The sequence below is a fragment of the Strix uralensis genome, chromosome 1 (assembly GCF_047716275.1).
Source record: "Strix uralensis isolate ZFMK-TIS-50842 chromosome 1, bStrUra1, whole genome shotgun sequence".
NCBI lineage: Eukaryota > Metazoa > Chordata > Aves > Strigiformes > Strigidae > Strix > Strix uralensis.
In genome coordinates this window covers 36422436-36443937 of record NC_133972.1, presented here as the reverse complement: position 1 = coordinate 36443937, position 21502 = coordinate 36422436, and the positions used below count along the sequence as shown (strand labels likewise).

General features: G+C 41.4%; 1 protein-coding gene across 3 annotated transcripts in view; it reads right to left on the bottom strand.

Annotated features, from left to right (window-relative positions):
* RAPGEF5 (Rap guanine nucleotide exchange factor 5) overlaps nt 1-21502 on the bottom strand; it is a 164736-nt gene that overhangs the window by 90087 nt on the left and 53147 nt on the right. For all 3 annotated transcript variants that reach the window (XM_074862961.1, XM_074862953.1, XM_074862946.1), the window contains exons 8-9: nt 9270-9346; nt 3517-3642 (exon numbers count right to left, since the gene is read on the bottom strand). In XM_074862961.1, coding sequence (XP_074719062.1) covers nt 3517-3642; nt 9270-9346 — 203 coding nt within the window. The remainder of the gene's footprint in view (nt 1-3516; nt 3643-9269; nt 9347-21502) is intronic.

The window sequence follows — 21502 nt, the reverse complement described above, 5'->3', positions numbered from 1 at the left end:
TACACCCTGCAGAACACATCCAAACTGAAGGAATCCTGTTTCTCTCCCACCATAGTTTCATACTAAGCTTTCCTCCAGTGAATCACCCAGCTGCCACATATTTTCCCTCTTCCAAACCATCTGCTTCTTCTGAGGAAAAATAATCATATTTCAACTTCTTCTGAACCAGCGACCAGAACCAATCCATGCTTCACCTGGCCATTGCAGGCCACAAACTTCCAACTATCCCTGAAGAATACCTTTAGGTACTTTTAGCTGCCCGAAAACTTCTGGAGGACCAGACTCTTGTGCATCCACATGTCATCTACCTTTCCTGTGTGAGTCACTAAGTTCTGTCCTCAAACTCAGATGAAGATGGTGATTATTTATTTGAATGATAGGAGGGCTCACCAGTACACCTCACAGCCTAGCTCCCCATGCTGCTCCACACCTCATTCACTGCACAGGAAAAAAGTTATTGGGGTCATTGGGTACCAAATTCTTCGATTAGGCTGAGAGCTCTTCCTTCTTCAAAGGAAAGTACAAAAATCAGCAAAGCCCAATCATATTACATTTGTATGTGCTGTTAATGCTGGAAAACTGAGTGAGGTTGTACTAATCTGGAGAGACCTGCTTTAGAAACACATTGGGTAGCACCAGAGGAGCCCAACTCATTTCTCATTATGTGCATGGGACACAGTACACTTAGAGAGGAATTACACATATGCACAATTCTAAGCCTGTGTTCAAGCTGGGGTTTTTTTTGCATATTCCTAGAGGAGAACAAACCAGAATTCTTTGGGCAAAAATTCCCCCTTGGCCATCTTGGAAAGAGCAGCTTTACTTCCAGGTGGGTTAGAAAGCCCCAGCGACACCACCTGGGGCTGACTGAAACACACAGCCCTGCAAACCAGCAGCATTTCTGCTTTGAGATGGGCTGCCAGGAGGCCAGCCCGGCTAGCCGGCCCTGGGAGTGCGGGGAGAGAAGCCTGGCAGGGGGTTCAAGCATCTCATTTATAGACAAAACGCTGTCCCTTTGAGGAAGGCAGAATATCCGTGAAAGCACAGTTTGAGCTCCTCAGGGGGGAAAGCTGGTGAAAGCTTTAGTGCAGGGATACTTGCTGAGAAATGAGGGTCCTGTGGAGAACGCAGAGCCACTCCATTTTACTGCTTACATCGAGTGCCCATTACCCTGTGTTTCTAAGAAAGTAATGTAAGAGTAAGCTATGCTTTTTAAAAAAAAAAAAAAAAAAAAGATGGGCATACTACACATAATTTTGTAAGGACACCACACCCTGAACATGTTGTTCCTCTAACATTTACAGTGATCACAAGGGACTGGGCAGTAAGCCGATGCCAATGAATCTGCCATCACTTCTGTAGCAGCAGGATGAGATGGGAAGGTCTGAAAGCCCACATCTGAGCCATACTCACTACAGCCCAGCCTGCTGCTTTTCTCCTTGGAGAAGAGAGGGAACGGCTGCCCGGAGCAGTGAACTCTGCCCAGCCTGCCAAATCCTGCCACCTGCACATGCGCCAGAGCAGCTCTCAGGCCACAAGGGAGGAAGGGAGGGAGAGGAAGGGATGGAAGCTCACAGCTTCCTGAACGTATGTGACCCACTGCCCCACCACAGCAAAGCGTGGGTTTTTTCCAGTGAAAGTAAATTACCTGAGTCAGCTAAACTAAGAACCCTACGACAGACCATGTTCAGTAATGCCTCTTTGGTGACTATTCCTAATGAAACCAACAGACTGGTCGGGGGCTTAGCAAATACACCCGCACCAATGACTGCAATTCTCGCTTACATTTGGTTATGGGCTGCCTGGACCATAGGGAAAATCCATGTCACACCCCCACCAACCACCAGCAATGTGCAGAACAGGGTGGGGAGAAGCACACCATAACTTGTTACTGCCATCACTAGCTGTAAGGCACTCCCCACCCAGAAATAAGGGCACATGAGGGACAACCTGTGCTTTTGCCATCTCTCAGGCGACTCTCCTCTTTCCTGCCACGTCCTACATCTAAAGGCATGTCCTTGCCGGAGAGCAGTAACTGCTCAGTGACAGTTGTATTGCTCAGTATGGATATGAGCCACTTGCTCTAGCTCTTGCTAAACTGAAGTCACTCATCTCCTAAATAGCAGCAATTACTAAGTACGATACTTTTCAAAGGAGAAGAAAAGCTGAGCACTTCTTTCCTTTCCATTTTTGGAACTGTACTGTAATCTGCTCAGCTACAGAGCTGCAGCTGACACCACAGCACCCTTTGCAATGACTGGACTAACAAGAAAAAATACCCACTGAATTTTTGAAGTATCCGTCCCAACATTCCCCTCTCTCCTATGCCCACAGCATCTGTAATCTTGCTTCCAAATCCTGAAACACAATAGAAACCCTCCCTGGCTTAAAATCTTTACTTAAGCACCTAAACTTTTAATTGTGCTTTGCAGATACAGTTTAAAGATATATGGAAATTTTGCCAGATGTCCATGGCTAGTGGATCAGCTGAGGAACAATTCAATCTCAGGGATTTGAGCCTGGCTAGTTACCCTCCTCCCTCATGCACACCTACTGATACAATTACATATTTAACTACACCAGACTAGACTTTATATGCTGCCGAACAGAACAGCATGAAGCTCTGAAATAAGATTTCATCTTTTCCTTTTCCTTTGTGCAGCCTTACCTCTTACAGTAGGAATGAGCTTGCAGATGAGCTGAAAAGTATTTCTTTTCTAAAGCACATGCCTTTTTTCTACTGTCCAGTGAGCAGAAAATGGAATAAATTACATACACATAATAGCAAGACACATGAGGACTAGGTGGGATTTTTGTTGTTTCTTGCAGTTATTATCCTGGGCACCTTTAGATGAATATGTAATCAGAATAGAAATCTTTACTAGGAGAACAAAATTAGGATACATTGTGCTGTAAGCAGAGCAGTCAAGTTTTAGTGCATTTTCAATTCAGTTATTAACATCTGAATAAGTGCTTTCAGAAGCATTAAACAGAATGCTGCTTTCTTCAGTGTCACTTTTGGTTGAGAACACAAATTTTTTAAAGGAACTCCTGAATTCCCTATCCAGACCATTCTTTTTAGTTCACACTGAAAAGCTCCAGCCAATACTTGCATCCAAATATAGCAGCAGCAAAGTAATTTTAAGGTAATTTAGAGTACCTGAAGCACTCATATACCTTACACATTGTTTAAATGCACCCTAAAAACCAAATATTTCATAATCACTAACAACAATTTGGTAGAAAACATCCTGAAATCATCTGCTATTTCCTATGTGTATCAGATATTAATAACAGTAACTGACAGTTAATGACAACATAATAATTTAAGTGTGTTGACAATTATTGAACTGAATGCACTTCAGAGAAATGTAAATGCCAGAGGAGGGCAGCTACAGCTCCATAACTAATGTGTGCCCTGGATTCTGACCATCAGCTTTGCTATTTCAGTTTTGTGACCTAAATCTCCCTCCCCTACCAGAAAGAAACAAAAAATCCAAACAAGAAATGTCTTACTTGTTCTGCCTTCTCTGGTAGTTTTCTATCCGCCTGCAAAAATTGGCGGTTTTCTCTCGCCAGCTTCTGGACCAGCTCAATCCGTCCGATGTCATCTCTTCCCTGAAGCTTGCACAAAACTCCTGCCTTAAGGGTGGGAGAAAGAGCAAACAGATACTTAAATCCACAATCCCAGGACATGACACCGCCACAAATTTCAACCTTAAAAGAAACGCATCTGTTTTCTCATATTTGCGGTACTTCGGTGCCGCTTGCTGAACACAAACAAGTTGCTGCTTCCTGGGAAACAAGTGGAGAGGAGCTGAGGCACATCGGAATCTCCAAATGTATCTACTTTGGAGGAACGAAGGCAGAGCTAACTAAATCAACTGCTCCTCTGAGTGTGACTATCAGATACACTGTGTTTTATTTGTTCCTGTCAGGCTGTTTCCTGTTACATAAGAGAACAAGAGCAAGAGGTTAAAAACTCATGGGAAAGTTAGCCAGGAACAGCCCTGGAAAAAGAATGAAGCGCAACACAAGGCACTCCTAAAAATAACAGGCTACAATTCCCTCGGCTCCCACTTCAACCATTTTTCATGTATGCAAGCCTCAAGAGTTAAAAGACAGTTGCACCACATTTATTTATTCTGTAAATAAAAAATCAATATCTTCTGATTTTGTTCAGGGAAGAAAATTAGATTTCCTTTAAAAACTATGTTAGAACTATTTTTTTGGCTAATATTCTGCCAGTTATTCAAGCTATGCCGATGGTCTTTTGTCAAAACATTCAGCACTGGTTGTTTTATAAAAATGCCATATATATAAAAAGACAGATTCACGCTTGCACACGGGCATACCAGAGCCAAAGTTAGGTGATGAGGGCTAAATTGCTCCCTGCAAAGTCAGTGGCTAATATCACTGTCCATGATTTGGTCATGGATATAGCGGCTGCGTAACTGAGACCTGGCTCGATGATACCACATGGCTTTTATTAGCCCAGGTGTTTCCTAATGGGAGCAGCATATGCCTTGGGAGGGCCAGGCATGTAGCATGGCTACGGTATTGCTATATTACTTCAAAGGCAATCTTCAAATAAACCTTTTTCCCCCACTTTCTCCACCCTTTTCTTTCTACTATTCATCCTGAGTTTAACTGAATCAGTATCTACTCCAAAATTCACAAAATATCTTGATTCAGGACCAAAAGCCAGGGATGCCCTGACCTCTAACCCATAGTGCCATGAAGGCTCCAATCCTTTGGCCTTGAGAAACTCCTGCCCATGACAGCTGAAGGTGTGAGAGTGCCCACCCAAACCATCCTACAGTCCACTGGTTTCTCTAAAGAGGAGGGAAATGGGGTTAAGGTTTCTTCAGCTGAGGATGAAAACAAATCCACTTTCTGAATAAGTGCTTTACTGCTGGTGGAAAAAAAAGAGGTTCCACGACCAAGTCCAAAGAGTCATCCTTACTGAATTATCTGAAAGAAATTTTAACATGCCTACATTCCTCCAGTCTGGATGAAGGCATCTCCTCACAAACCTGCATCAGGCACTTGTGCTCTGGAGAAGGAACAAATTTCAGATACAGCCTGTGCTTTGCATGTCCTATGCTTAGTTCCCAGCCTCCTGAGGAACCCAGCTTTCTCACATAACTAACTTACACACTGGTTTGAAGGTCAGAAATCCACTGAAAAAATAAGGAATTGCAGCACCTATACTGAAGATCCTTACATTTTCTATGAGATTACTCCTGATCTTCTAAATCGAGGACATAGATTTATAAACCAGTTCTGACACACTGTTATCACCTGCAGATCAGGAGTGAGACTGATTTTATCAAATGTGGAAGAATATACTGAACTAGTTGTCCAGACTCATTTAATCAATAGAGAAAAAGAGGTACATAAGAAGAGAATTTTATTTTTACTTTACAGTAGACATTTAAAAACGGTCAGATGAGTTGTTTCCTAAAATTCTCCTTTCTCCAGTAATTTACTCCGGGAACCCAGATGATCATCACAGACTTGGCTGTGGTCTGATATCTGCACTTCGTAACACTTTGATGGCTTGGGGACATCAACTAGAGCCAAACCTGCTTATTTCCTAGCTTTGGGATGCTTCTAGGAGAGAGTATAACATCTGTGCACTGTAATCCCCCCAGGCTAAGGACAACTCAAAGCCTGTTAGGGCTTTGGGACTACAAAGATTTAGTCTCTCTGGATCTGGGATCTTAGTACTGTGGAGGCACTTTTCACACTTTCATATTGCACCCACATAAGTCAGACCATGACCTACGAGTGGCATAGATGGTTATGAGTCCCTGTACCTCAAATGTCAGATGGACATCGACAGAAACACAGTGTTCACTCTGCTGAACAAACACTTATTGATCTTCAGTATATGAAGCAAAGCCCAATGGTTAAAACCATGTTAAGATGAGAAAGGGGGACTTCAGTTTTGGGGTAACAGTTGGCTTCAGTATGTTCAAGTGGAAGAAACATCCCAGAGAAAGACAACTTTTTGAACACATGGGCCTTGCTCTCTTTCACCCCTTGCCTTCTGCCTGTATTCAGACAGAGCATATTATTGCTTTCTGCATAGATAAGCACCCCAGGGAAGAAGTAACTCTAGATACAAGCCCGTTAGCCCTGCCACAAATAGGGTCTGTATTCAAACTGGCAATTTCATTAAAGAATCATATTGTCCTGTTTCAAATAACTACCAAGAAGAAATCTTACATTTTAACATGTCCCCTCCTCCCCCAACTATTCTTTAAAGTATTGCAGAGAACGTGAAAAATGTACTTATTTTATTGGGTTTCCAGAGGATAAAAGATCAACTAAAAAATTTCTAGGAGGGCTAAGGTATTGTCAAGTTAATTGTACATGCTTGGCTCTGGGAGTAATAAATGCACTTGAAATACAAAAAGCTAAACATGTTTTTTCATAATTAAGAAGAAAAATATGAATCCCTCACTTTTCATTCTGATTTCCTCAATTATGCTGACTTTCCACTATAAATCTTTCTGCTAAATACTTATAGGAAAGCATCCAGGTCAACTAATTAATTAATTGTTGACAGCTTCTAAAAGCTGGTTGGGAAGATGTTAATAGAGTCTCCTACTACCGGTCATTTTCACTTGTCAATATAAATTTAATTTTCAAGCAATACCTTTGAAGCTGTTAAACGAAAGGGTAAAGGCAAGTCACCCTACTCGCAAAGTGCAATTTTGATTTGTATTTTGTGCAGGCACACATTCTCCAAAATCGATGTTGGTGCTTAGCCCTCTAACTCATGTACACCAACAGAGATACAAGTACTAACTTATGTGAAGGTGAAAATCACAAAGTTGCATATTTTAACTGGCTTTAATTTAATGAATGATAAAAGAACGTAGGAGCTTTATAGTAAGGCTTTACTACCATTCATGGCACAAAATTACTATAATTAAAGGTGTTTATGCAATATTTGAAATGAAATAAAGATGTTTAATGGGAAGGAAAGTAAATTAGTCACTAAGGAGGTTGGAAAAGCAAAGATGCTGACAACACATTTTCTGTTTCAGCACATCCATTGGAAAAATATTCCCTCTGCAAAGGCCATAAATGAATATGCTAGCAGTGACACAGAGGTGAATTAAGACAGCCTTAGGCACACAGGATGGGATTTTTATTTACAGTGTTTACACCATGCTTGCTTTTAAAAATCCCTGTACTGAATTTTTTCCACACTTCTACTAGTTTTGTCAACTAACTCCAATGTAAGTCAAGCCTACACCCCACAGAACAGTGTTTAGAGCAGGCACCACACCCTTTCAACTCTGCTAACAGAAGAGATTTGTGGTGGTTTGGGTTTTTTTCACTTCACTTCTGTCTCCTGTGTCTGGTAAAAACTCTAATTATTACTGGCTTCACCTTTGATCAACCTGAAAACTTAAAACCATAGGCCAATGCCTCAAAAGACCATTTACTTACCAGTCACATGCACAGTCTCACTAAAGTGAAAAAAATCATTCACACCCTTAAACCAAACTGTATTCGGTATTTGCAGGATGTTGTTTTTATGGCACTGAGAAACAAATTGGAACAACAGCTGCTCTGATAACACTCCTGCTCTCCTCCCAGTTGGGCACTTGAACACTTTTGTTAACTGCTCACTTAATAATTGTTTAATTTTAAATGTGCTTCAAATTCTTTCAAATTTTAGAAGCTGGTTTCCAGCCAAATAAAAGCTGGGTGAATCAATATCCCAATAATAAATTCTTATGGGCTTTTATAATCTGCCCATGTAATCTTATTAGCTGGCTACTTAGGAGCTTTGAGCACACATGTTGTTGCGGTCTTTTTTTTTTACATCTCTGACAGAAATGTGAAAACGCATTTTCAAAAAATAATAATAATATTAAAAACTACAACAATCAAATAGAACTGAGCATATAGGAAACCCAAAAAAGAAAACAGAAAGCCAGATTTTTTTGTGCAGTGAGGTCAGTATTTACCCTTGGGGTTTTTTTATAGTGCTGTAATGCACAGCTGAGCTCTAAAAGTCTGATCCTCAACTCCACACTGATGTGAATTAGGAATCAAAGTCAGGAATCAAAATTCTCACACATTAGGGCTCATACTACACTTTTTTTTTTTTTTAATAGATTTGAAATTGTATGCAATTAAGAAAAGAGCAGGCCATTTCCAAACATCTTGCTTGAGCATGACTCTGAAGAGTATGCTAGAAAAGCCCAGATGCACGCTGATGCAGCAGGCATATCCGTGTGGTCCCCAACTCTTCTGCCTGCACTTTCCACGTCTCTGCCATGGCCCAGGACTGCTACCGGAGCTGCCTACAGCCCCTCCTGGGCTCACCGTGGTGGAGACAGCCCTTACCTTTAGAAAGATATAGCTACTACTAACTTGGCTACTTGGCTACATGGCTTGTATACCTTCAGCTAGGCTTGCTCACAGGCATCAGTGCAAATCCTGTCTCTCATACACAGTGTTTTAGCGGGCAAGGTGTTAGGAGATAAATCAGAGACAGGAACTGAAAGTTGCATGTGTAGGAAGGAGAAAAGGTGGCAACTGGTGGGGAACATCAGACTTGCAAGAGGAATAAAAGGAAAAAAACCAGTCAAGTCTGGGAAAAATCAATTTTAAATTAAAAGCAATAATCAGTACGAATACAATGAGCAATATAGTTACACTTGCACAGTTTGAATGCATGAACTAAATGATTGAATGAACTGGAGATTAATCAAAAAAGATTCACAGAATTAAAAAGGATAAGCAATTCCACAATAAAATACTCTAAAAGGCAGTTAAGTTTCTTCTGAGCAGTATCTAGAAGTATGCTTTGGTTGTAAATGAGGGCAGTTAGGGAAGGAAAGAAAAAGGTTGTTGCTTACACTCGAGTGACTAATAAGTATCTTCATTTCATTGCATGTCTACTTACAGTGATTAAAATTCAATCAAAATGTCACATGCCCTTGCCTCCTAAAATACATCTCATTTTATTCTCACATCTGGTATATGCTATGTGTATTATCTAAAAAGAGCAGAGAGATAGTTGAAGAATGCTGTCCAATTGCAACATCATGGGATTAATTCCCAGAGTAACCATCAATCTTATTCTAAATAGTCACATAAGACAAGATCCAGCAGACTTTCTCCTTCCTACAGGCTCCCTGCACAGAACATCGAGGAAAAGCCATTTCCCAGAGCTATTGAAAGCAGATCCTTCAACTGAAAAAGTTCTCAAGACACCATTAATCTTGCACATTTACCTGAGCATCAGAGGTATCCTTGAGCTCTTCTAGTCCTCTTATTTCTTGACTGCTGTTTTCTTCATTTTGATGAATTGCTAAAATAAAAAGAGGGAATGTATTGGAAGCAGGCAGGTTTAAATCACAAGAAGCAGCAAAGCAGCATGGCCTGGTTTAGATCAAATAGGATGACCATTCAAGAAACCTCATTCCAAGTTTAGCTTTCTAGTTAACTCTTTGAGTGGTTTTGGACAAATCCTAAAAGGTATACCTTATTGGGTTTGGACAAATCCTAAACAAGGTATACCATACTTTTCCCAGGCAGTAAAATGCAGTACTAAATAGTTATATTCCTGCTACTGTTAGTCCTGATAAAACAGTAGCATTTAAGGAAACTCCCCTTTTCCATACATTATTACAAGACCTGATGACTCATAAAGAATAAAAAAAAATCAGACATCCCTTTATTTTCATTATATTACAGAATCCAATTCAGACTAAACAAAATAAGCAGATTTATCCCTCATCTCAGCCTTAGAAAATTCTTTGTAAGCAAAGTGATCTCAATCTTAACAAACACCACCATTATCCATGAAAGTCATCTCCAGAAATAAATGGTAGCAAATGATCTATTGAAGGTTATTTGCTGCTGGCACAATAAGAGAAACCAGTAACTTAAGTCAATTAACATTGCTTAAGACCAGCAAGTTTTGCCAGACTTTAAAGAAAAAAGGTTTGGATGAAACATGTAAGCTCTGAACAAGTGGAAACCAGAGTTATTAGTTTACCTAGCTAAGGAAACAAGGACCACTTTTGAACAGACACATCAGACTTCTGTTGCAAACAGCTGTATCTATAGGTAGTTTTACTAGCTATAGCCCAAGATACCCTTCCAGTCAACATGCCTGCCTGCTGTATTTTAGTGGGACATTAAGCCCTCAGCCATTCTGAAATGTGACACATGGCAGGTTAGGAGGGTCAGACCCAATGAAATACATGAGAAGTGACTTTACCTTACAACATACTCATTTACTTACAAGCACCATACTCAAATATCATCGATCCTGTGCACACATTGAATGATTTGCCAGTGTAGCCATAGCGGTTGTGACAACAAAAGCATCCTTGAAGCGGCAGAGCTGGCAAATCGATCCATTTCCTGAACCGCGCCAGTCTCATGGATTTGATGGATGGGCAGGAGCATTCAGCTGGTGTGCTTTCTCCTGTCCACCTCCTCCTCTCTCCTTCACCCCTGGTCATCAGGCTGCACCTGAACTGCCACAACTCACAGCACCGCTTAAACTGTGGTTTAAGACAAATATCACCAGTCCCACTTTGCCTTAAAACTATGTCTGTGAGCTAAGGAAGCCCAGGATTTGATTGATGAATTGATCAGCTAAAGAGGCAGCAGTACACCCTCAGCTAAGCTCTCCTCAACCCTCAGCCTGAATCTTCAGACATACAACCAGGTTACCACAGCTAGGCTAATACATGTAACGTGAACCATGAGATCTGGCTTGGTGTGTCTTAGTGGGTGCTCTGCGTCTGCCGCAGACAAAAAGCTTTAGGCAGCATATAGCAACTTAAAAGAAAAGTAACTTTAGGCTGTTCTTGACCTCTAAAATAAAGCATATGGATTTATTTTCTTTTTACTGCAGGATTTCTGCTGATATTGCTATGCCATATAGGATATAATTCTTCCTTCTTCCCCCACAGTTATGCTATTAAAAAAAAAGTAATAAAAATGTAATTATAAAAGGGGGAAAAAGTCATTTTGTCAATACAGTTTATTCCATTCAGTGATCTCTTTCAATCCATTATCAAAGAAAAACAAAGGTCTGGTATAAATCTTCACTAGTGGGTTTGCTGACATCACTTTACCAGCCAATCTCTGAAATTCAAGGTGAATGCTCAAAACACAGGGCCAATCTATAACTATAACAGAAAGCATGTATAATGGGGGTTGTATCCCAGCAGCATTTAAAGCTAGGCAAAACCAAAACATGCTCTGGACGTTGTGGCATATCTCTGCCTCAGGTGGGAAAAGTAACAACCCCATGAAGGAGCAACCAGAGTGATTACTTCAACAGCACCGTGTGGCCCCAGCTTTCTTAGTGCTGGTCAGGGTTTCCCAAGGCAACCTACTCCATCCAACCAGGCTGAGGGCTCTGTGCAGTCCCTTCCCTTGTAACCCACCTCCCAGCCTTCCTCCCCAAGAGCTGCCTCATCCTCTTGCACACTTCCACACGTGCATGACCCCATTCTACCCACTGCCACTACAGGATACACAAAGCATTCAGGACGTCCATTTGCTGCATGCTAGTCAGAACAACTGGAATGAGATGGCAATAGCAGAAGGCATTAATGAATGCTAAAAAATAGTTGTTTGAGCAATTGCAAATTGCTTAAGTCTGTGGCTGTGTTAACAGAAACACATTTCCCCAACTCTCCTTTCAGTTTTCTGAATTCTCCTAAAATCAATTTGCTGTAGGCACTGATGGGCAAAATATCCCCACAGACACTGGCTGTTAATTACGGAATTTAAAGGAGTGGCACCTTGCTAGTAACAAGACCAGGAGTCCAGGTTTAAGTGATTTACATTGATCCAGCCAACTTTTCCAACAAGCCTGAGCAGATGGGTGTTCCACAAACAGCTGTGCCAGGGAAAAAGGTTAGTGGCTGCCAACTGGCTTCTTGTCACCGGCCTCTGTTACACATGTCCCCTTCCCTGCCCAGTGCCAGGGCAAGCACACCAGAGCATCTTCAACCAAAGCAAACAGGCAGACCTTCGAGGAGCAGTACGCTGTTGCTAAACCTGGATGGGCTGGCAGATTAGCAAGGGCATGGTATCTGGACAGGGAGCTAGTGACAAGCAGCAAACACCCAGGGCTGAGGGCAGTAATACCTTTTACCTGGCACAAAGAGAAAGAGGGTATGTGTCCACAACCCCAATGTATACAGGTATCCTTGGGTGTTAACAACTTTAGCATGAGCAGTTTTAAAAATGATGAAAAAACAACCTCAGTTTAGATGTACCCTAAGTGAACAGCTTAAAAAAAAAGGAAAAAAAAAAAAAAGAAAAAAGCTAGTTTTATCAGCAGTTTCACAGCCCAACTCTAGAAAAGCTGAAAAAGTTCATAAACCAAACCAAGCTCTCCTTGGCTTCGATGTTGTTTAGACTGTGTAAGGAATGTAGAAAAGAACCAGTAAATATTTTCTTAAAGGAAAAAAAAAGATCCCAGACCTCGCGCTGATGTTCTCGCAGCCCTCTTGGGAGAGAGGGAGCAGTTGGCCTGTGTTTCATGAAATTTCCATCACAAACTTAATTTTTGTGTCCTCTCTGCCTCTTATCCAAACCCATAAGAACCAGCCATAATTGAACCATTTAACTACACGCAGGAAGCGATACTGAAGGAATCACACCATCTCATACATTTTTGCCATCACAAGAACGTAGTCCCTTGAAGGCTAATGTGGCCACACAGACAAGTAACAACCCTTAATTATATTTTCTTGGGTTTTGTATGAAAAGGTTACTACATATTTTGTCTATAAAATACAGAAAAGCCATGAATTTCTTAACATACTCCAGTGTATTCAGAAATTTATGTTACTGAGGATCATCACACACACATAAGAAACAAATTGCTGTATTTCTATACACAGTGTGCTTCCTAATCCCGTAACAACTCACAGACACCCCTTGAATTGGCCCAGGCACTGCCCTCATGGACTTTTGTGCATGCAACACAAATTCTGTCATAAAAGATAAGAATACAAGGATAATTTCCCACTTACTGTCAGCTGGCCATTTATTTTTCAATAAAAAGGCTTGACGTTGCAAATTCAACTGTAGGAAAAGTGAGCGGAAGGTTAGGGTGGGATGGGAAAGTATTTCCCAAGCAAGAGTTGATTCTGGGACGGTTCCCTAAAACTGTAGCATGTACATACAAAAAAAGTTGTGAACTTTGGAGCTGGGCCAAACCCTTGCTTCTCCGCCAGCATAAACCCAGCTTTGCTCCCTGATACAAATACCCCAGCATGTCTTACAAAGCAGCAACACCAGGGAAAGGCAAAGGTGGTTTACCCTGATCTATATGTATCTATTTAATGTTACATTTGGGTTCAGGCTTGAGACCAGAGACAGGAATAAAATGCAAAGAAACATAAGCATGACCGATTGCCTTTTCTACCTGCAGCATTTCTCCTTTGGAGGAGAGGTCACCATGAATGAAAGAAAAAGATGTAAAATGAGCATTAGCGTGCTAATGTGTAGTTCAAATGCGTCCATTTGCAAATTAGCCTAGGGAATTCAGGATGTTGATTTTTTATAATCATTTAAGGATCACAAGGGCCATCATCTGATCTTGAGTTCCCTGTGCCCCTACGGACCAGAGCTGAGATTTTGCTAGCAGATTCTTCTGAAAACTAATGTTGGAACAGAGAATTCTTGTGGGGGAAAGCCTTGTCCTTAAGTAATCCCATTTCAGCTCATTAAATCAGCAGGAAAAAATAACAAAGAAATAAGAAACAGAAGTAAATAATTTTGTACTAGCTACCTCAGCAGAACCAGCCATCACTCAGGGGTGTGAAGGGAAAGGGAATATAACCATCACTCACACTGGAACCAAGCACATCCTTTGTGTCACCATTACCGACCAACAGTGCTTCCCCGCTTTTACTGCTACAATACAAAGTTTAATGTAGATTTAAGACATTGGAAGGGATTTGTCTTCCTCAGCAGCATGAAGCATTACAGGCATGCTAAAGGGCTCACCAGAGTGCCATGCAATGAGGGTCACAACAGCCACCTGCAGCACTATGGACCTTCTGCCTGTGGAAGAATCCTGCCAAGGGTGCCAGGATTTACCCACAGAGCAGTGCCTCCATGAAATGCTGTTCTGTATGTCCCCAAACTTGGAGGTAAATTAGTTATGTTTGATGAGTAAGATTTTTAAAAGTCACATAACACGATGCACATTATTTAATTTTAATACTTTGTCTTCTTCAACATGGCAGAATGTTTTGCCCAACTGAAAGCGGAAAGGACAGTTAAAAAAAAATAAAATCCACATATAAACCAACTCCTGGAACCCACAGCGTTGCAATCTTCCCAGAGGCTTTGCTGTATTGTGCTTTCTTCCTTTCCTATAAATGAAGTTTCTTTCTACCCCTTCTGGCTGCAAAGATAACCTTCACAACACAAACCAAGGCACTAGCGTCATTCTGCTGCTGCAGCCAACCAGACTAGAACAATAACACCAGGAGAGGTGTGAACTTCCTCCCTTTGGCTTAATAGGGTGTTAACTTTGAAATCTAATTATTTAAATGCTTAAGAGAGGACTGCTGTCACAGTTAACCATTTCGCTGCTGAACAGCAGGCAGGGACATCTGTCCATCCGTGAGCAACTTGCTCAGGGTGGCACCCACATGGCCAGCTTAGCTCCCCATCACTGCTGGCTGTCCAACACCTCCTGTACTTACTGTTCCCTCTCTGTACCACCGTCAAGCATTTGGGGTTTGTGAACTGGCAAAGGATTACTTTTAACCTGGCTCGGTCTGATGACCTGGTTGAGAACAGGCAGCATGAAGGGCAGGGGACAGGACACCCCGCAAGCCGCCATTGCTGCCAGATCCCTTGTGTCACACAGCTCCAGCTCCAGCCCTTGAGCTTGGTGTGAAATCCAACTGCAGGACGAGGATTGACTGCCTTTTGGGGGCAGGGAGCCCATAAACGTGGCCCTTGGCAGACATGCGATTTACCTCTGCACTGCCCTAGGCGGCTCCCAAGACTGAACTCGCTTAGCACGTTGCCAACCGTCAGGCACAGCCTCGGGAGCAGCCCGACCCAGCCTGTCGGATCCCAGCTGCCCCAACGCTGCCAGGCCCAGGGGCACAGCCTAGGCACCGGCTGGGTGAGGAGGAGTTCACTGTCCCCACAGCTCCTCCAGAGGCAGCTCTGCTGGGCCTGTGAAGCTCAGTCATCCCTTTGGCTGCATCCCTCATGCTTTCAGTGATGCTCCTTCATTCAAATAAGGTTTTTCATTTATTACTTAGTGTTGTTCTTTAACCTGCTAACATCCTAGAACATCAAACCACTCTGCCCTTTAAGATTTAAATCCTTTCAGTACTGTGTGATCAAAATTCATATATGCATCTCTTTTTTCTAGCCAGTAAGCAGAAGGCACCTATGTGCCCTCTACAGATAGGAGACACACACCACCTTGGAAGTGGTGAAGAGCCTACTTCAGAACAGAACTTTGTTTATTTGACAAGCCAAAAGATTTTCACTGTCTCATCCCTGCTGGATAGTTATAGACTGTTTTTCTGTCCCTGTCAAACCATCACTATTGAAAAGACCTCAGGAATCTGCAAGAATATTCCCCGGGGGAAGGCTCCAGTGCTCTGAATTGCCAGCAGCCTGCACCAGTTGATTTATCGTCAGCTGCTGGGAAGCTCACAACTTCTAGCATTCCTCTTATATCCCAAATTTTTTGAGAGGCATGTTTCTTTTATGTTTTTTTTTTTTTTTTTTTCCAAAGGAAGTTGCTAGCATGAAGCTTTTCAGAAACAAACAGCAAAAAAGCATTTTTTAAAAATCACATAGTTCTAAGTTAATTTCATGATTTTTGAAAACTTCATTGTTATTTTGAACAATGGAGCTTGTGGTATCCCTTGTTATCCTTTGTGGAGGGTATACAGCAAGCTCTAGAGAGGCTGGTTACTATGGCAGCTCTGAGCTGTTTGACAGTGTTATAATGTTTGCTGATGCTTATTAATTTATCAGAGTGGAAAAAAAAATGAATAACTCATACTGATACCATTGGGGAAACTAAAAGCCAGATCCTCTAGGTCTTCCATGAAGCACTACCGCTGAGCGGTGGAAAGGAAAATGAGCAGTAAGTAAATGCTTTACAAACCTCAGATTTGGGGACCATTTTAAGCCAGACCAGGTCCTCGTGCATACTCCTGTATTTTCCAAGTCCTATTTCCAAATTAAAAGGGGAAAACCAACAAGCACTGAACACCTCTGAAACCCCCAAAAGCTGCATGTAAGAGACAGCGATAATCCCAGGAATAAAACCCTCCAACTGAGAATTGGTTCCTTATTTACCATGAAACTGTAATCTTGTCTCAGAAATTACTGAAAAGAGAAAGCTTTTTAAGCTCATCTTTAACATGTTTCCTTTTATTAGCAATACAAAAATTGCCTTTGAGCTTTCTCATTCCTTCCCACTATTTCTGCATATAAATATGCAAATTATTGTACAGACTTCCCTTCACTGAGTACACTACATCTCTGAAACAGTTGGCAGGCCCCTGGGGGGGTGTTGCCCAGACAGCTGTGCAATCAGCTGAGTAAATCAGCTAATTAAAGAAACAAAGAAAATGCAAAAATTATTAAAGACTCCCGCTTACAGCATTGTTCAGCACTTCTGTATCTCAAAAAGTACAGCAAGCATGGGGTGAAATAAAGGTGCTGTAAATTGGGGAATGAACTTTTGCACAAGTGACAATGATGCCATTTTCTCTCAAACACTAATCTGGGATTCATGATATTTATGCTTTGTAGTTTAAATCAATTTAATATAAATTACTCCAGCATTTTATTTCGTTTTAAAATGACAAAAGCATGAAATGTAATATTGGTTTCATAACTGATTTCTGTATGTAAAAAATTGTCATTAACTTCTGCTTGACCTTAGGTGTAGAAGTAATATCGAATTTGCACAGAGGGTACCCATTATGCTGGTCTAGTTTCCACGCAGAAAATAAGTTCCCAAGGGTCCTAGTGCTACAAGCCATTTCTCAGATCTCAAATAGGAAACAGGACTCCTGAAAATGATGCAAAAACATTTCCTCTCATTGCAGAGTTTATCAAAAGGAACAGATAACAGCAAGGGTAGGAATCTGCAATCTAAACAGAGCAAAGCCAGTGTGGTAAGAAAGGAGGCTGACAGATGTAGATTTGGTCTGGCTGATCCACACACCATTAAGGCACAGTTCCTTTCCATTGCATCTGAATGACCACAGGAAGGACAAACCTCAGTTTAAATGAGACTCAGGCCTGCCTATGTTACATAGCCATTGTAAATTAAAAAATGAGCGTACCAAGTAAAGCCACCGATATTTCCCAACTCAGATTATGGCCAGGAGCCTTTGCTGCTATTCTTTTCACATTATTGTACAACTGATTTTGTTAGGAAGTTCTGTTCATTTTATTTATCAGAACTGAAGCCTTTCATCTGGGTGTGAAGGCCCATATGTCATCCAAGGTGGTGGTGCATTAGAAGAACATAATTTGTAAAACACCTCTGGCTAAACAAGGGAGCTATTTTTTAATAGATAATCAACTACTGTTGATTCATGTGGCCAGGGGAGGTTTGATTTTCAGTGCCTGGCACTTCGTGATACATGCAAAGGAAAAGCCACATTTTACACCCAGTTTGTGAACATAGGAACTCACATCTTTTTTTATCAAGGAGAAACAAAGTGGAAAAAAAGTTGCAAACACTGTAGGATTACTACAGGAAGAGACAAAAGCAATGTTCTTTGTAGCAACAGCAGCTCAAGGAAAACCATGTGATGGCTGAATGCAGAAATCTTTAACTTTTACCCAGACCTTTTAGACATTAATTCTCCTGCGCATGATATTTAAAATTAAAGAAATCAAGTGGCAGTGAATGTATCTATAGCAGTGTTGCCTGAAATGAGATGTTGGAAGGGTAAAGAAGAGCCCATTACATGATCAGCAGGCACAGGGAAAATGATTGCTGGGAACTGATCAAACAAGGAGATACAGGCAGTGGCTGAGCAGGTTGGTGCAAAGTGAAACACCACTCTCTATTCCATAGAAACATCCTCTGGGCATGGCCAGGAAAAGAGCAGGAAACAAAGAGGACTCTGAATAAATAAATTCTGTGAACTCTCTGTAAATGCCTCTCCCAAAGCACTGGAAACAAAACATTCACCTGGGAATTGTTTTTTCTTTTTCACAATTACTGTCTTTCGGACATGTAATCCCTTTTTGTGTATGTGCAAAACATCTGTCACCTACACAGCTATTCTGCATTGCTCATTTCTTCTATGCCTTATAGCTCCCACAGAAAGAACTATGCCCAAAGTTCTGCAACAACTGCAGACACCTAGGTTCCAAAATCCCTCTCAGCGTAATTCCCACCAGAGAGCTCTTTGGAGCTCTTTTCCTTCTTTTTCCAAGGCTCAGAGTCCCTTCTGCTTTACATCAGCTGTTGACTACACAAAGGCTGGTGAGCGTAACTGTGTAGTTTGTTCACTGATGTTGTCCAGGGCACTTCCCACCCCAGCATTGCCCAGGGTGGGCACAAAGCAGGTGGTCATCGATTCAGCCTCAGCACAGCAGAGCTGTATGTGTCTGTCACACATAGTGTTCCTGACCGGCCAACACAATGAGCATCATTCCCAGGACTGGAAGGGGTCTGATCCTTACTTCTGAGGCACTGCCAGTTTCTTGGTATTCCTGATCTCAGGAGTAATGGAAGAATCCCATGGGATGCAACAAAACATTGGTCCCTAGAGGTGGGCATTCCCTTCAGTAAGGTATAAAATGATTAAAAAAGATCGCTTAAAGAAGCCAACGCGATTACCTCCCTTACTTCAAGGTATGAAATCCTTAAAGCACAATGTAACTTTAAAAATATTCCTAGCTATGTTTTCAGGTGCAACTCTTATTTTGAATCACATTTCAATGGGCAGAGGAAAAGTAAAGATAAAGTTATCAAGACCTACCAGAAGCATGACACTCCTGCACCTTTACTTTGAGTGGCCATTTCTCCAGGATGAATGCTGTTAGTAACACTTGCAGAAGAACTCTTATTCCATACATTTTGCTAAATTCAACCCTTGCTTTAAAGAAGAGGATGCTTGGAGAAATTGAAAGTTGTAATGAAATAAGGTCTTACTTAAGTAAATAAACCCACTGAAAAGAGATATAAGGGCACATAGAAAATCAGTAAGGTCCTGCTGATATTAACATTTTGCCACCCTTCAAACTTCATCAATTTTTCCACAAGAGAAAATGCACACCTCTCCGGCACAGGACTTCCACTTTATTCTGTATACAGGACCAAGTTTTTTCATTCCTTTTTATGCCCTTTTTCAGTGGCATAAAGTAAGAAATAATAAACTGTGCACATTTTACACCAGAGATACTGTGTATCTGCTTGTTTACAAAATCTGTAAATTCAAAGGGTACTTAATATGTTTGAGATTTAAACACAACACTGAACTGCTACAATCTTGAATGACCTTTGATCATGTATTTATAATCTCATCTTTCCAATTATGTGTACAAATCTAATTCAAATTTGTAATGATTTCCATTGTCTATATAATGGCCCTGTTCTACAAGTAAATGAAACTAATGACATAAGACATTCGTATAATGACAAAGTTTTTGCTAATTATTATGGAGTAAAGTTACCAGGAAGTCTCACAAGAATCTGTGCTACTTGGAGAAAAGTGCTGAATGGTAAAGATGCAGTTTCCTGAGTTAACTAAGCTGATAAAACAGCTTAATGCTGACAAAAGGGTCTTACTGGACTCCTTCCCACATCCCCCCACCTCCCCACCCTGACTTTGTGCCAACTCCAGCACATGCTGCTGCATGCTGCTCTGGTTGCCCCATCTCGAAAATAATGTAATAGATGTAGCAAAGATGATCAGATTTAATGGAATAGATTTGGTATGAGGAATGACTAGCAATTTAGCCTGGAAATTGAGATAACTCACACGGGTATGAGAGAGGTGCACAAAATCCTGAATAGTATGATGATGAATGGATTATTCACCACTTTCCATCACCAAAGAGCTGTATCACAACAGACTGAGGGTCATAGGGAATGTGTTTAAAACAAAAAAGAAAAAATACACTTTCAAATGCCCCACACATGAATTGCGGGACTCGCTGCCACAAGAGATGATGAAGGTCAGGAGTATAAGCAGGCTGAAAAAGCAATTAGATAAATTAATGGAGAAAAGGGCCGCCAAGGGCTACCTAACACAACAGTGCGGGTACAGCAAAATCCCTCTAGCACAGACTGGTAGATGCTGAGTACGCACATCAGAAGAAGGACTGTTTGTACTTGCTCTGTTTCTCTACTCGAAGCACCCCCTACTCATCACTCACCATAGGATTGGAGACGGATGGACTTTTAACCTAACCCAGCCTGGCTGTTCTCATGTTTTTAACCGGGCTGACATTGCCTGGAGTGTGTTTGAGTGGAGTCACACAATCAGCTCTGACAGCAGTGCTGTAGAGGTGGCGCAGTGGCTGGGAAAAGGAATAGCTGTTCACAGCTTGCTTTTCATTCATGTCAGCAAAGCTCAGGCCCCAGTGACTGCTTCATACTGAATCGTCTGCCCTAAAATAAAAATACTAAGCAAATCACATCAGCAGTTAAGTCCTGACAGAAGCAATACAAAAGAAAAGGGGAAGGATGGATATGCATACGTATATGTCAGAATAGGGTGGAGGTAATCCAGAAGATCTCAAATATAAAGTTATTACATTGCAAAAGTATTATTATTATAAATAAAATGTAAATGACTCATTTTTAAAAAATATAAATAGAGCTAGTCAATTTATGAATGGCTATATTGTGGAAACCTGAATATCATTCTGAAGAGGGAGCAAACACACACGCAAGTGCTAGGGCATTTCTGGGTGCCCTGCCCTTCACAGTGGGATGGAGAAGCACCCACAGCCCTGCTGCTGCTCCTGCAACACCTGGGGAGATGCTGCAGTCACACTCTTCCTACCTCATCCATGCTCTGTCAGCTATTATCTTAATTAGCCCCTGTATTCAGGAAAACAAGGACCAGAGCCATGCTCTTACTAATGGCCCTTTGCACAAATAAAGTTACAGAAATTCCGTTAGATTTAAAGGAATTTGCTGGGTGATGCCATGGGGTGCAGCTGGGTTTATGCACAGAAATGCAAGGCGTCTTGTTTGTGGATGGGATTAACACCAGTTCAGAGCATCTACCTGACAGATTTTGATCAGTTCAGACATACCTGTGTAGCTACACTACCGGCTAAAGCCTCCAGCCTTAGGCTATTTGCTGCTTTTTATCCTTGTTTTAGCTACCATCTCTAACATACAAGAAACATGTCATGAGCCATGACAAGCAATTGAGATAAATGCCAACCCTTGTAAAGCTTCAGAGGAGAGGCTGCATTTCTGTTATGTTTCAGCACATTTGTGGAAGCCAGC